A 17021-nucleotide genomic window follows, 5' to 3' on the forward strand; every position below is an offset into this window, starting at 1 on the left:
CAATACTAAAACCATAATACTAAGGTATAATATGTATAAAACACTGCACCCATACTGTCAATTTTTTCACCCCTTTGTACAATCCTAAACCACACTTCAGTTGCCAGTAAATTAATGTTTTATAATCTACCTGGTCTGTGAGATTCTTGTCCACATCAGCTTGACCATCAAAGTCCATCAGTTTATCTGCTGCTGCCTTCACATCACCCTCCAAGGCATCTGCTCTATCCCTGGCGGCAGTGGCGGCATTCTTCGTCTCCTGGGCTTCTCCTAAGATTTTTGTTGCTTCCTACAAACATCAACATGTTCAGATAAATGCACCAAACAAGTTATAAATGTTAAGTATTTCAACATTATCAAAAGTTAAAAAAACAAAAACAAACTTCATACTTTTTGCCATACTAATGGCTAATTTAGTAACTTGCTAACAATACTTTGAAAAAGCCCCCTAGTTACCGTGGCAGCCATTTCAGAAATGTCCTTGGCCTCCAGAGCGAGTTTCTCTGCCAGCGTGGCATTGGCCTCAGCACCACTCAGGGCGTCCCTGGCCTGCTGTGTCTTCCTGTTCGCCTCGTCCAAGAGGCTCTCGATGTCTGGAATCTTCTTCATGGCTTCCTCCGCCTGCGCCTTGCTACGCTGCACCTGGTCATCAAAATCTACCAGAAAGAAACAGAATATCAATTATCAAAGTCCTTAATCTTACCACATTTTCTTGACACCTATTATTTTTCACTCGAACCATCTCCCTTTAAAATGCTTTGTAAGAAATCTGTTACCCTCTAAACTGATTTCTATCAGATAAAACAACAGTGTTATACAAAAGGGAAGGTATATCTTCCAGTTTGGTTAACTGTTCAAAACGTGAAACCATACAAAACTGTTTTAATGGTCAGTTTGTGATGACCTCTCATAAACCCACCTTTCAAAATTGCCAAAGTTTTCTGAGCATCCTTCAGGGTTTTCTCTCCTTTGGCCACGGCGTCTCTGGCCACGGCTCTGGCGGCATCGGCCTCCGCTAACAGCTCATCAGCTATCTAAATGTCACAAGGAGACAATTAATATCCCAGAATTATGCCAAGTTTTAATGTCATTACATTTACATCCCAGTAAAGGTATCACAGTGAGGGCTGATACAGCCTACGAGGCATGAACTTCTCTAAAGACATCATGTGCAGAATTGAAATTGTCCATTTACACTTCCATTCTGTTCAAGAACATTTTGACCCAAGAAGAGTTTTAGTTTATAAGACATGGACCTTTAATATCTCACATAGCTTCACCACAAGACTCCTGCTATCAAATGTGCAATAACTACAGCTCAAACCTGTCAGCTATACAACATATCTCCCCTATCAATAAGTTGACAATGTGGAATATAACCCACATATGCAATGAAGTATTCAATCTAGATCTACCTGTTGTTGCCTGATGCCATCTTGGAGTAGTTCCTCAGCTGTAGCTCTCTGTTCAGTCACGTCTTTCATCAATTCCTCATTTTCCTTGATCAGTGTCTCAGCATCATCTTTAATACCCGCAGCCTGACAAAGAAAGACAACTTGAACGTCCATAACTCCATTACAATAAACAGGACCAATCAAGAAGTCACACATAAGTATATTTACTGGTCAAATTCTAGAGAAACAATTGGTTCAAAATGAAAACCACTTTAATAATTTTTCACTGAGTTAACTTGGAATAGGCTACGGCCCCATTCAGAATAGGGAACTAATTGGTTGAAGGGTCAAATATGGCGACCCACTACAAAGCTTGCTGCCTAATCCACTAATAGACAATGAATAGATATCCCGTGGGGAAGTATTCAAGTGGGTCAGCCATATTTGACCCTCGTACTTGTTAGTCCCATATTCTGAATGGGGCCTAACAGATACAAATTAATGATAACTTACATCATTTTTGGTGCCAGTGATATTGGTGCGGAGGTCTGGGAGTTTCAGGTCTGGTAACATCAGAGATCCCGCACTGGTATACAGGTCCAGGGCCTCATTATAGGCATCCACGGCCAGGTCCCGCGCCTGCTTTGACAGCTGCTCGGTTCTGTCGTAAAGATCACTGGACCCAGACACCCTAGAGAGAAAATTTATGAATAAGAAAGCATTTTACTGGGAGAGTATCTAAGAATGATGATAATTTTTTATAAGGATTAAAAGCTGATTGTAGTGAGGTTCAAAATAACAATTTATCTTATTCTCATAATTTTATCTGGTTCAATATGAAGACATTAAACTACAAATTTTACAAATGATAACATATATTTATCATTGGGCAACCAAAAACATTATCAACTTTTTAAGTATCTGTTCTCAATCAAAGGAACAAAAACTTTTATAGTTTTCATTTCTTAAGTTGGTATTTTTTTATCATCAGATTTATTTCTTCATCAAACACTCACTGATCCTTTAATTTCTTAATCTGCTCAGCTGTCTTGTCTGGCTCCTCTGACGTCTGCTGCAGCAGTTGCAAGGCCTCCTGGGAGATATTCAGGGCCGTCCTTGACGTCTGATCTATAGCACTAGCCTCCTCCTCTTGTCTACAAACACAATACTCAACTAGTTACAAGGTAAAAATCAGGTCAATTTTGTTGCATTTTACTGATCTTACTTTAATTATCTATTTATTTATTCATTCATTCATTCGTTTCCGCAATATAAATTATTTTAGCTAAATCAAAAATAAATGCAAATAATAAAAACTTCTCTGTCCTTCTGTAAACATCCACACCCCATCAGACAGCTCTGCACTTACTTCTCCACCAGTTGCCTTGCCTCTCGTGACATATTGGTCAGTTGTGCTGACTGTTGACCAGCGAGAGCCAGGGCATCCTTCGCCTTCATCAGCGCCCTCTGGCCCTCATTCTGCAAGTACTGCTCGGCATCGCTGAGTGCTGCTCCTGCCCGCGTGATGATGTCGTTTGCTGTGGCCAGATCAGAGTTGACGGAGCTGACGCTGGTTTCTCCCTTCTGTACATTATTAGCTATGGTCTGAACCTGTACCATCAGCTCTCCTAAAGCCTCATTCAACATGGACAGCTCTTTGCCTATTGGGCTTCCCTCACCTTCAATTATACATCATATTTTGTATCATTATATAAAACTTTCATCTGCCACAGTCCAACCAGTTCCTCCGTTTTTTAGATGTCACAAAAATTATTTCAATGTTTCAATTGCCCTAATGGACACACTGGTTTTATGATTATCAATAGTAACAAAATGACACAATATAAATACCTCGCTAACCAAGGTCTAATTGTGCGGATCCTTATCAACGGGAAAATTTTCTATAAATTCCATCAATTTAAGAAAACTTAACATATTGATAACATTTCTTTAAAACATCAAATAAAGAAATCATCTAACAGAAAAAATATTCCAACCACAGCTCAGCAAAAACCCACCTGATGCAAAGAGAGCGTCTGCCAGTAGTGCATTCACAGAGGCATTCACCTCATCCAGTCTTCTCAGAAATTCTGTGTCGTCGATGGTGGTGGTGTTTGGCTGCCCAATGCTGGCAATCATGTTCTGAAGGGTGATCAGCTTACGGCGGTGTTCGTTCACTCTGTCCTGTACCAGACTATAGCATGGCGGACAGTCTGAAACAAATAAATTATATATTTATATATATGTATAAAGAGAGAGAGAGAGAAAGAGAGAGAGAGAGTTACTGCAAATGAGTGACCGTTCACAAAACTGGAACCTGGATGACAATTACCATGGTGACCAAACATGATAATAATTATAGAAATTGATTCACAAAGTGGAAAGGAAAAATATAAGTATTTTACCACAGACTTACTTTTTCCTTAAAATCTCAAACTCCCACACCCTTCCCACTCACAATTAAGATACTCCAATCCAGATTTAATACACTGATCAATTCATCTGAACATTAAACCCTAGTGATCAGTTCAATGTTCCCTTACCTATGCAGCCTGCAGTGATGTTGTACTTATTTTCCTTACACCTGTCACACTGCCGTCCCTCTGTATTCTCTTTACAAGGACACTGCCCACTGTACACGTCACACTGGGCATCAAGAGAACCCTCGGGACTACACTCACACGCTGGAAATATTTTAAAATATAGAATTGTAAGCAATACCAGAATTCCCATCATTTCCAGAATTATCAAACACTAAGTTTATAAAGTATGGAAAACTGTTAGTTAAAAAAGGGGCAAGTTTTCTTTCTTTCTTCCTTCTGAATCATAAACTAAAATGTGTAACACAAGCATAAAGCTATCATCTTTAAAAACTTTCTGTCCAGTTTCATGTCTTATTCAACACATTGTCTCTTTTCGATCTCACAGCCAAGCTCAAAGCTAAGTGAGGCTGGACTTTAAAGCCACCCCTCACCTTTACAGCCCTCCAGTGAGAAGCCATACTGGTACGGCAGACACTGGTCACATGTTCTCCCTCCTACGCCAGGTTTACAGCTACACTGACCAGTCTGAATGTCACAGGTCAAGGCCGTAGAACCCACTGGGTCACACATACACATCTCACAGCCTGAAATATAGGTCACAGTATGGTTATACTACACATTGCTATCATTTGAATTAGTAATAGATTGCTACAGCTAACAGCTTGAAGACACAGTGCTGCCAAGTACACGGGACATATTTATATCTTCCTGATGCCTTCACTTTATGATTGTATCATAATAATATAAATTTCATGATTAAGTTAAGTAGCTTCTAATATTACAATAGCGATGCAGATTTAACACTTAAGTACCTTCCTGAAACAAGGTCCCTACTCTGCACAGTATTTTTTCATTACACTGTGTCAATCTTGTGATTTCATTAGCTTCACAGCTGTTTTTATCATCTACTAGCTTACAACTTTCAGAAATATTCATCTTTTAGTCAACTTTCAAGCAGCTGACATCACACCCACCATTCCCGCTATCAATGTTATAATATCCGTCCTGACACCTGTCACACTGCCGTCCAGTGACATATGGCAGACATGGACACTGGCCTGTCCTGGCCTCACACAGCAGAACGCCATCTGGTGCACTGGCTGGTCGTCTTGATCCACGTGGATAACATTGGCAGGCTGAAATAACAACGCAGGACTTAATGACAAGTGAAAAAAGAACATTTTTGTGATACTGTTTGTGAAATAAGCAAGTGTTGTAATTTATTTGTATTACCCAGCAACTGTCTACTAATTTCTGACAATACTCACTGCTGCATTTTGCAAGTTATAACAAGATGCACTTAAGCGGCAGCTTTGAGATAGAACCTAAATTAAACCAAGTAATCATAATTTTCAGTAACTTAATTCTCCAATTTTTCTGCCTGTTTTTCTCTTTATATGTACATATATTTACTATCAAATGGTTTCCTAGCAACTGACCTTTGCAATCCCCCTTTGGAAGTGCTAGGGCATCCCCGTAGTAGCCAGGCAGACAACGGTCACAGTAGAACCCTGCTGTGTTGTAGATACACTTCAAACACTCTCCTGTTGTGCTGCAATAGAGAAGAAATTGATAAAGCATGGGAATGAAGCTAAACTGAATTGAAATGCTGAAAAGAAAATAAGGAATATGGTGGAAATGGCAGTAAATGGTAGTTTACATATCAATGCTGATATCTCATCAGTCATCAATTAGAAATCAATCTTTCAAATGCAGCATTCCCAAAATTTAGATATCTTTACCCACCTGTTGCAGTTGGCCACTGCGTTGGGATCAATATTTTCATTACAGCGACATTTCTGGCACTGTGAGGCAGGACCATAGCGACCTGTTGGGTCTCCGTAGTATGAGTCTGCACAGTACTCACAGCGGTTGCCTGGCAACAAAGAAATCAGCTTTCATAGTGAACAGATAAAAAATCACTTTTATACTGAAGTAACATCCTTAAAAATATTAAATACATCTTTCACTTCTAGAAAGATATCAGCAACTATCTGATTTTCTCAGATTTGACCCTATCTGCTTAAAATACCCAAATAATAAAATTATAATTCAAATACCTAAGAACCAATGTATAAGGTCTGTGTTACCAGCATTTCCTCAAAATATGATTTGTTGCGAATAACATGATGTGATGTCAAATGTAGATTTTCCTATACTGCACTGTGCTAACATGTCAGCACCATTAGTTTCTTTACTAACATTAACATAATAAATATGTAGAGAGGACCGTTCAAAAATGCCTTGTTCCATACCTGCATTCATGTCAATATGATGAATATTATGTCCATGAATTATTTTATCTAGCTCTGTTTCCATACCTGCATTTGTGTCAATATGATGAATATTACATCCTTGTATTATTTTATCTACCTCTGTTTCCATACCTACATTAATGTCAACATGATGAATATTACATCCATGAATTATTTTATCTAGCCCTGTTCCCTACCTGCGTATCCCTCCCTACAGTTAATACAGGCCACCTCTCCGTTCAGTAACTCCACACAGGAGCCTCCATCTGGACACGGGCAAGGACTGCAATCATTTGGGGTACCAGCCAGCGCGTAACCATAGTAACCAGGTTTACAGACCTCGCAGTTCGTGCCTGCCGTGTTGTGCTGGCAGATACAGCGACCTGAAATAATCAAATATAACATCAATATAGTCTAAATTTTACAATTAATTCTTTAATCAAAGGATCAGAAAATGAATAAATTTCCTCAGAAAATGGCCACTGATGGTGCATATGAAGATGACTTGGATAGCCACATGATGTGGACAGAACCCACTGAATGCAAAGTGATAAATCATTAACAGATTCAAGTTTCATTAGAGAAAACTCAAAGGCATTAAGTCTTGGTCATGCAATTCCTTTTTTTATCATAATCTTTCATAATCAAAACATACTTTTGTTACATGAAAAATGTAACCATTTTATATACTCTACTCACATGTAATACACACATAAACTCATGGTTTTCAGCAAGCTACAAAACACAGCCAATTTAGGACAAAATCAACAAAGTTCAAATGGCTGTAAATAAGATTTTATGACCAGATATCAGAGTTGACTGACCTGTGTTGACCTCGCAGGTGTCTGAGTGGTTGTTACAGTTACAGGGGATACAGCGTGCATAGGGTCCGCCACCAGGTGGATCCCTGTGGTATCCCGGCTCACAGGACTCGCAGAACTGGCCGACGTATCCTGTGGGACAGGTACACTGCTCTACCCAGGGGGCAGGGTCCCCGAAACTGCCACGCCGCGCTGACACCAACTTGACATTATCCAGGAATCCAACTCCTAGAAATATCACAGAGAGAAAATGGGGGTTATATACTGGGCAGAGGGTAATACCGTAGGGGGGCAGTGTGTGTTTGTTCTATCATATCTTACTGTCGTTTTTATGCAAATTGGGTCAAAATTATGGTTTACATCTGAAAGATTTTAAGAAAAAATGAAAAAAGTTCTATTAATTTAGATTTGTAAAGCAGCACATCAGCAAATTTGTGACAGAAAAACATCCTTTCCGTACATCACACAAACGCCATGTTCATATCATCTAATTCTATCTACCCCTATGTTTTAGAAATACAAGTTTTTTTACTTTAAAAAAAATTGTAACAATCACTTATAATTTTAAACAAGAGCTACTGTATCTCTTACCCTGTGATTGATAGGTGCCTCGAAGTCTCATGGATGTTAAATTAGCCAGCATTCCTCTGAAATCAAGACTTGTTAGGCGGGGTGTCCACTGGTAACGCGGGTGTTCATTCAGCACAAACCTGTACTCCTGGTTGATGTTCCTGGGCAGTGGATTCCCCTGAGCAAAGATAGGTGCGGAGACTGTCTGACCATTGCCCTCTAACACTATGTCCATGATGGAGGCCCGCGCCCCCTCCTCTCCCACGCGGAGATTGAACGACAGCAGCTGGTTGTAGCTGTTACTTTGGTCCCCAGAATACTTGGCTACATAACAGGAAAATATTAAATAAAATATCTTCAAGTAATTATTAATCTCTAACAAATTAAAATTAAAATAAAATAATATAAAATTAAAATGAAATAAATCTAAATTTATAATTCTAAAATTTGCCTTTTAACCTTGACACCCAAAAATCCTGGAAAACCAGGATCTAGAAAAGCCTTAATATTTGTCAGACAGATCATAGATATTAGATTTTATTTAAAACAAAAACAAGTCAGAGTCAGTTGTGGAAACTAGGATGCAGCCCAGCTTGACTGATCCTAGAGCTGATGATTAGAAAACTCTATATTTCTTGTCAAATATATTATAGGTAACAGACACAAATACAGAAAGACAAGCTAATCCTCACATGGTGCACTGAAATACTGTGCCTGGTTATCTAATGAAGAAATACTGATGTCTTCTAGGATGGCATTGTACTGTATGGGAACATCAAGTCCATCTTTGTCCTTGCCTTCCCAGAAGTCTTTATCTAAAACAAAACACAAGGCATGGTAAGTTGAGGAAACTAGAATTTCAGTTTAATTGGTAAGGTAAAAGACTCCTAGGTACTGAATATTTTGAACTCTCAGTGCTTTGACCTAATCTGTACATGTATATTTTGATCTTATATACCACATGCATGTTACATAGTTAATTGTAATAAACCCATCAAAGCTGCAGCAACCACTGTGCTGGAATATAAAGAAATTAGCAAGGGCCACTGCGTTTTTGAAACAGACTTATAGACAATATACTGTATGAATACAACTTTATATACTGTAAAAATACAAAATGTCTATTAATATGTTTTTGGAGATAATTTTAGTGATTATGAATAACAAAAGATCATCCATACTAATGTACTTTCTCATGGGTAGTCCCATCCTTCTAACCCCCCCCCCCCCCCCCTTTATCAGCACAGGAAGTGCCAAATATGAAACAGCAACGAATACACTATTCATATTTTCCATCATAACTTACCATTTTCAAAGTCTGAAGTGATCTCATATTTTGTAAACTGTCTGGCACTTGAACAAACAGAGGAATGACCATAGCAGAAGCAGCTAATGCAGCCCAGGGGGTTAGCCTCCTGAAGGTTATAATAGCCTGGCTTACACCTGGGGGAGAACAATAGAGAGGAACCATGAATTTATGAACAGGCATTAGAACAGTCCTCACTGAAAAAGTAGGATTTACATGATTCATAGGATTTACACAATTCCTAAGAATGACCCAAATGACCCTGCAAAAGTCGGAAATCCGGCAAAAGATGGAAAAGTTTCATCGGTGTATGATTAACAGGTCTTGTATCTTTTAACTTTGTTTTAGAAAAGCTGATCACCAGAGGGCAGCAACTGGCTAACACATTAATCACCAGAGGGCAGCACCTGGCTAACACATTGATCACCAGAGGGCAGCAACTGCTTGGCACATTGATAGAAATAATAGTCATATTTGGTAAACACATACTCTATACAAATTACTACCTGAGAAGAGATATTTGTAGAGCATATTAGACAAATAGCACAAAAATCCCTTAGTTCTCGACCTTGCAGGGTGTCAGACTGATATCAGTAAAACTGGCCATCAGCGTGTATTGTATGAGATTAGTTAATTCCTCTGATCTATTCCACAGTACACTTGTGATAACATAACTACAGAGTGGCGAGAAATAACAATGGGTATCTCTGATGACCACATGGCCGATTATAACTACTACTGTTACATCTTGATATTGAATCAGAGTAAAAGCCTACAGTTGTTGATTTCATATCACAATATTTAAAATAAATTTGATTAATTGTTTTGAGCTCCTAAAAGAAATAAGAATAATGAATTTTTTAGTTAAACATGATCAATGTTTGAATTATTATTATATCATTAAATATAAGAAATGTTTGTTCTAGTTGTGCATGCGTACGCATGTGCGTTTATATCTCCAGTTTACCTGTCACAGTTTTGTCCCTCCACAGTTTCTTTACATGTACACATTCCTGTATCAGGAGTACACATGGGTCTGTTGTCTAAACTACCTGCCTCTAGACACTGACACTGTCTGTAGAAAGAAGAAGAGAGAGATATTGTCTTTATCATTGAATTTATATACATTAACACAGTGTGGTGGTCACAGGGCTGTATTGACTGTGTTACATAGTATTACACACTAGCGTGGTCCAGGAATTACACCAAAGAATGGCCTGGGGAAAATGTGTGTGCGCTGAAATTTTCACAGACAAGTACAAATATAATATACTTATAAAATTTTCATATTTACTTGTGATTCTTTTAAAATTAAGTACTTGAATATTCTTTCACAATACTGTCCTCAGTATTCTATTCAGGATCACATTATGACATTAAATGAAAGTCAAAATAAGGCAAAAGTCTTAACAAAACCCTCCAAAGATCAAACACTTATGGATGTGAAGATAGGGAGGTGTCTTTTCTTACCTGCAGCCAAAGTTGCTGAAGTCGTAGTAGTTGGGCAGACACCTGTCGCATTTATCCCCACCCACACCTGGTTTACAGCGACACCTGCCATCTATAGAACACTGGAGACTCTCAGAGCCTAAAGGAGAAGAGAGAGAAGACATAGAGAGAAAGAGAGGAGGTAGTGGTTTTATGCATGTACATTTCCATTACTGATACTGTTTTACCAAAATGGCTAAAATTTGGCTGGGAAATCAGTCCAGTAAGATGCTGTGTATTTAAACTGAGACAACAAATGTCCTTACCGTTTATTTACACTTTCAAAGGAAAAATTGATCCTTCTGCAATTATTTCTGGTTTATACCACTGCTACTAATAGTGTGGACTTGTGGCAGATCTTAGCTCATATCATTACTAATTTCATATTTCATTCATGTGAACAAAAAATGGCACACCTTCAATAAAATCTTATTAGACAGATTATTTCTACCCATCACAAATATGGTGTCAGTTTTGGGCATCCTATAAACATGGACATTTCAGTCCAAACCAACAGAAATTCTGATTTGCAACCATACAAGAGACTCCTGTACTGGGAGGGGGAAATAAACTCTCCATCTGCTATGAAGTGACTATAATTTTGGCACAATCAAGTCAAGGTTAAGGGTCTTTAACTGTGTTTCTAAAACCACAGAATAAACAGACACAGGTCATAAAATTCAGCTATGTGCACCAAGCAAAAAGAACTCTAAGGAGAGATCAATTTCCCTTTTATGACCCAGTTTCATTGACCTAAACAATCACAAATCCCACCCAGTGTATCTTCATTGGCATGCTTTAGTCTTCTGCTCATTCACATTGGTATATATGGTTAGTGATAGGTGTATAGTCTTTCATAGGTACATAATTATATATGGTCTGTAATGGGTATATATGGACTTTAATAGGCTAAAGGCAGAAGAGATGCCTGTGTCTATTGTCTGACACAACTGACAGTCTTTGATGTCCAGTGACTGAGCAACAGCATCATTGTCACCATGTGATAACAGTGACATAACTAGAAATGAGGTCTATCTATTACAACACTGTATCAAGTATAGGTGTGCCACAGTGTTAACTGCTATTGGATCTTTTTATCAGTAGACTCTCAGGTCATTAATGCTGCCAATTCACAGTCTGTCTTGGCAAATTTGTTGTGGTGTTTTTTTTCTTCTTTTTTTAATTCTTTTTTCATCTTTCAGATCTGTGGGATTTCTAAATGCACCGTTAAGTGCCACTTAAGTGAGAGAACACATCAGTGTTTTCATCCTTACTTGATATCTTCCTGCTGCTTTCATTAATTTTCTGTCTTAATTTATCATCATTTTAAAAGTTGTAGAAAAGTATATAGCAAATCAATAATAGAGTAATCAGAGTTAAAATTCCTAAGAAATAAAAGACGTGTAATTCATAATGGTTCATAGGAATTGCAAGGAAGGAGATATAATGGGGTTTGGAGGGGGGGGGGGTTAAATACCCAGAACACCTTAAAACTGTTACAGCTATTTCACATCAGTGGGATCTGCTGACCTATTTCACTGCACTGGCAAGCCTCACATCTGTCCTGGTCTGTTCTGCGGAAGTAGTTCTCCTTGCAGCGTTCACAGTGGGGTCCCGCGGTGTTGTCCTGACAGTCTGTGCAATGGCCGCCTCTCCCGGTCCTCTCGTACAGGTCACGGTCAAAATAACAGCGGTTTGATTTCCCGTTGCATTCACATCCTAGGAAGAAAAATTACAGTGACAGTAAAATCAATACTTTATAAAACTAATGTTAAAAAACCTTTTGGTCAAATATCAAATATTCACCATTAAATTTGGCTTTTTCAAAGTATCAACAAAGCTTTTTGAAGTTATATAAAATCTTACAAACATGAATATGTAATCAGTTGTCAAATCACATCATAGTTAGCAGACTGCATATATTTTCAAAACAGTAAAACAAGGTTTTGGTATATTAAACTCTGTGATCCAAGTCTCTAAAACCAACAGAAACTGCTTGCAATGTATGCACTTAGTGGATGCATTTCTATGCTAAAACACTTGACAACAAGTGCCCTTTTCCATCGAGACCAAGAAGAGAGTACTTACGCTGCCATCTCCCTCCGTCCCAGTACCAGTAAGCATGAACAGATTGATACAAATACAGCATCAGTAATGCAATAACAATGTTCATGATGGACGATGTTACACTGCTACACCCAATCTGCTAACACTCACCACTGTTAATAAACCTACCCCTCTTCAAGGTCAGCTCACAAATTACTGTTTTAAGAACTTACATAGAGATATCCACTCAAAAGGACCACATTTCACCAAACATAATAAGGAACATGGATTAACACGATATAAGTCTCATTATCCAAGTTCTTGGCAAAGAAAAGGCTGTCAAGTTGTCTTGATAGATGAATTGTCAATAGACACTCCTTTCTGGAAGTGTTTGAAAACCTCTTTCAAGGCTCTTATCAATGACCATAAAAGCCTCCTTTACTGGGCCATTTTACTCCACATAGCAGGACCAGCCACTCTCTCCACTGTGTGTGGCTCACATAGGATCAAACTAACCCTCTATAATACAGTCTCCTGGCCCTGTGCTTACTAATTGCTATTTAACATGTATTTTCTATGGAGACACCAATAGCACTACAGCTTTAATTGGCGTGTCATAAAACATTGGTATTGTTTACCTGATCTTGGCCTCCATACAGAGTAAATATCAAATCCATACAGGGCAAATAACAGTATTCCACTAGATACTGAACCATTGACACTGATTGTGCTTTCTTAAGTATCCATTCATTTGTTAAGAATTAATTAAATAAATCTATAAAAGGACTATTTGTGCTCAGATTTGGCAGATATATGTGAATAAATGTGTAAGAAATAGGACAGTTTACTCGTGGTATAAACTTTCAGGAATGATAAGACCTTCAGTTTTGCTACAATCCTAACAATTAAAGATAGGATTACACTGTTTAAGTGACTCATACACAAAGGGAAGATGTTAACTGAACGGGAAATAAACAGTATTTGAAACCTAGACATCAATGGCACATTGACAGTGTTCAGAATGTGGTAGAGGTGACAAATAGTGATTGTGTTTTGTCATGATGTTGAGATTTTCATTGTGGTAGATACTATGAATGTATGAAAGTTTTTTGTAGGGTATGTCATAACAAAATTTCCATCTTGTTACCTACAACCTGAAAACTGGGGGTATATTATATTTCTAAAAGGAAATCAAGTACCTATAAATTTCAGTACAATTGCATACAAAGTTCACTGATACACCGTCAGCCCAAAATCTACATACAAAACATTTTCTAGTTCTCTAAAATGAAATCACATCTCTCAATGAAACTGTAGAACCTTACTTAATTTTTAAGTTTAAATCTGTTTATCTTACTTTTGCATTCCCTGGCATCATCGGCGGTGGCTCTCCCCCAGGGAGCATCATGGAACCCAGAGGCACACTCCTCGCAGTCTGAGCCCGCTGTATTGTGCTCACACAAACACACGGGGACCTCGCCTGCTCCGTTACTAGGCACACACTTACTGGCATGACCGTTACACTTACACCTGGAAGATAAGAAAACAAATATTATCATACTATCTCATGAAAACATAAGGCTCAGTCCCAAGAAATTTAGCTCATCTAAAGAACATAGCATCTCATTCAATCCCCTTATTACTAGTTCTGGCAATATAATGTTAATCTAATATGCAATAAGTGCCACTAGCACACTATGTTTCGGCTAGCTATGTCCCTTTATATTGGGTTCCTATGGACAGAAATTATAAGATCACGGTCTGATCAGATACTTGTACACTTTGTATGCTATACATGTGTGATGTGGTCTTTCCAATTATACATAAAGTATACCCCTTACTAATGATACCAATACTAAAAACTGAAAACACAGCTCCAAGTTATCAAATCTTGATCTCAGACTGTTTAAACCCCAAAATATGCATATATCAGATATTACAAGGGCAGACCTATCAGGATATAAAATGTATAACATTTAGACCCGTGTAATGTGTAAGACAAAGTTGATGAACAACTACCATGATCAAGTTTTGTAGCATCTTGAAATCTTTCAGACATGTTGATTTGTAAGTGGTGCAAAAAAGATGGACAATCTGTAACCCATCACCACCAACCTCACAGAGGTGAACACAAGCATCCATGATCTTTTTCGTTCTAAGGAACACTTGGTGGGCAGAAACAAAACTTAACTCCAGGTCACCCATTGGCATTCCAAACTGACCAGAAGTTCACATATATTTATGTGGTACCCTAGCAACCCAGATGGTCTCCCATATGGCAGAGTGACGCAGTGTATTCAGGGCCATTTGTTGGTTCTGGGGAATAACAACATGCATTCCTTCTACTCGTTCACTGGAGTAGGGGTAATGTCAATGTGTGAGATTGTTACGGGTGTATGGTAATTTCTCTCTAAATTCAAACAAAATCAATTCATCACATTTCTCAAAATGATACCATGCTTGTAAAACATGTGTAGTATAATTTAAAGGAGAGTTTTTTTTAATCACTGTAAGTGATAAGTATTGACAAAAAAAACATGCTGGTAAAATTTGAGTGCTTGAAATATTTTGCAAAAGAGCTGATAAATTGTTGATAAATGTATTTTTCTACACTCCCTGAGTGGGAGCTTGACCCTCTTCTCCTGAACCAAAGGTTCACAATCACTCAAGTCAAAACATTTGATGGCATATTTAAGGGAAGATTTATTGTTTTCATTGATGGGGAAGTTAACAGGGCACATGGCTGACCTGACACATGGTGCCCCATTTCAAAACCAGTCACATTTTATATTAAAAACATTTTAATTTTCAAAAGGAAACTTTTGCATCAATGTAGGTTTAGGACACACAGATTCCTTGGTCATCATTTGTAATGAAATTTGAAGCAAGTAATTTGCACTGTAACTGAAAGAAAAATGGAAAAAGAAACAATGTGTAATTCAGATATTGTGTCAACACATTCCCTCATCTGAAAGAAACAGATAACCCTGACATAATAGTAAAAATATTATACCAAATAATGAAGATTTGTCTGTAAGAACACAATACTAAGCCACCAGTCACTTGAACATGAATGCTTGCACCTATTTATGTAGGGTATCATTTCTCCCTAAACGACCATGATAATCAGTCTACTGCCCACACTGCTCTATTTACACTCCTTCCCCCAGGGATATACAGCTATCTTGTCCATCTTCTCAATCATCACATTTTACTTGTCATCCTCTCAACTCTGCCTTGTAATAGACATGGTTTGGAACTGCCTGTATTACATAACTGACATGAACAGTTCTTCCTCCTAGTTATATGTATGGCCTGATCACGAGTATAATTTTTCCTCAACACCTGTTATAAAAGTGATGGACCTGGTATTGTATAACATTTCAGCCTGAATCTAGCTATAATTTCTATCATAATCAAGTCTGCAGCAGTTCATTATTTTCAGGCCATGATTATATAGGTAGAGACCACAGTGTTCACAATGGGTAATTATCACATCTTGAAGCAGCACAGCTATGATACAAGCAGACCATAGAGTAACCCCACCCACTTAATTACTGGACTGGGATCTGTACTGACCTTCACTGTCCACAATCACTGACCATCTCAACAACCACAATGACCACAACTTATCTTCAAGATGAAACTCTAGCCATTTTTTCTTCCCATCCCTTAATAAAGCCATTTTACATGTCACTGTACTTCATAATTATTGCCTTGCTTATGGAAACTCAATTTTCCCAAAAGTGCATTATTTTATTAACAATGACTCATAATATAATTTAGAACTTCCTATTTCTCTCTCATTATATCGATTTCAAACTTTTTGTACTCCAACAGGTTTCCAGTTCTCAAAACACGACTCCAGCTACAACACAAACCCAGTTTTTTCTTGTTCATTACATCAATCTTGGAAGTGAGTTTCACAACAATGCTGCTCTAGTTACTACAGCACAGGGAAACTTCATGCTTCAACAACACAGCAAATAAACAATCCAGGAGACCTAGAGTAACTGTAAAACAGTTTGTGTTCTTTTTATGTGGGTCTATAAGAAAACAAAACTATGAAAACATAAAAGGTATGTTTGTCTTCACAGGGCAGATTACCTCCTGTCTAATGGTAAGGTTATAACCAGATACCATCTACTTCTACAACATGGAGCAAATACCATTACAAGACACACTAAAAATCCATTTCACATTGGATTGCACCTATAACTGCAAGATATGGAACAGAGGCGAATACATTTGCATTTCAACAGAACTAATCTTCAACCATGTATTAAGTGTTACAGTACTGTAGTAAAAGTACTAGTCTGGACTGCATTACCTCTGGCAGAGACAATGTCTGTAAACACAAGAAAGAGGGAGATGACATAATGTTGATTACATGTGAACTTAGTCTATACATCTAATTATAACTTAATAAAGAAATGTGAAATTATTTAATTAATTATTTATCTCTAATTATTACACAACAATTCTCACTTCCATTTCCAATGCAAAGAGTCTAAAAAAATCCATCTTTACATCTGAAGAAAACCAACACTGCTCAGTAAAGACCCCTATCATCTGTGTTGGAGTCCATGTTGATATTT

General features: G+C 37.9%; 1 protein-coding gene across 1 annotated transcript in view; it reads right to left on the reverse strand.

Annotated features, from left to right (window-relative positions):
- The window catches only part of LOC106175158 (laminin subunit gamma-1), a 47239-nt gene that overhangs the window by 2778 nt on the left and 27440 nt on the right, over positions 1-17021 (reverse strand). The window contains exons 4-25 of the mRNA XM_087009717.1: positions 13781-13953; positions 11908-12096; positions 10360-10477; positions 9857-9964; positions 8890-9026; positions 8276-8398; positions 7605-7907; positions 7017-7241; positions 6390-6575; positions 5684-5813; positions 5377-5489; positions 4912-5073; positions 4369-4521; positions 3938-4078; positions 3413-3607; positions 2764-3073; positions 2411-2548; positions 1908-2085; positions 1416-1538; positions 920-1034; positions 457-656; positions 131-289 (exon numbers count right to left, since the gene is read on the reverse strand). Coding sequence (XP_086865843.1) covers positions 131-289; positions 457-656; positions 920-1034; positions 1416-1538; positions 1908-2085; positions 2411-2548; positions 2764-3073; positions 3413-3607; positions 3938-4078; positions 4369-4521; positions 4912-5073; positions 5377-5489; positions 5684-5813; positions 6390-6575; positions 7017-7241; positions 7605-7907; positions 8276-8398; positions 8890-9026; positions 9857-9964; positions 10360-10477; positions 11908-12096; positions 13781-13953 — 3679 coding nt within the window. The remainder of the gene's footprint in view (positions 1-130; positions 290-456; positions 657-919; positions 1035-1415; positions 1539-1907; positions 2086-2410; positions 2549-2763; positions 3074-3412; positions 3608-3937; positions 4079-4368; positions 4522-4911; positions 5074-5376; positions 5490-5683; positions 5814-6389; positions 6576-7016; positions 7242-7604; positions 7908-8275; positions 8399-8889; positions 9027-9856; positions 9965-10359; positions 10478-11907; positions 12097-13780; positions 13954-17021) is intronic.

Source organism: Lingula anatina, chromosome 3 (assembly GCF_051362555.1).
Source record: "Lingula anatina isolate TDL-2025a chromosome 3, LinAna3.0, whole genome shotgun sequence".
In the NCBI taxonomy this organism is placed as follows: domain Eukaryota; kingdom Metazoa; phylum Brachiopoda; class Lingulata; order Lingulida; family Lingulidae; genus Lingula; species Lingula anatina.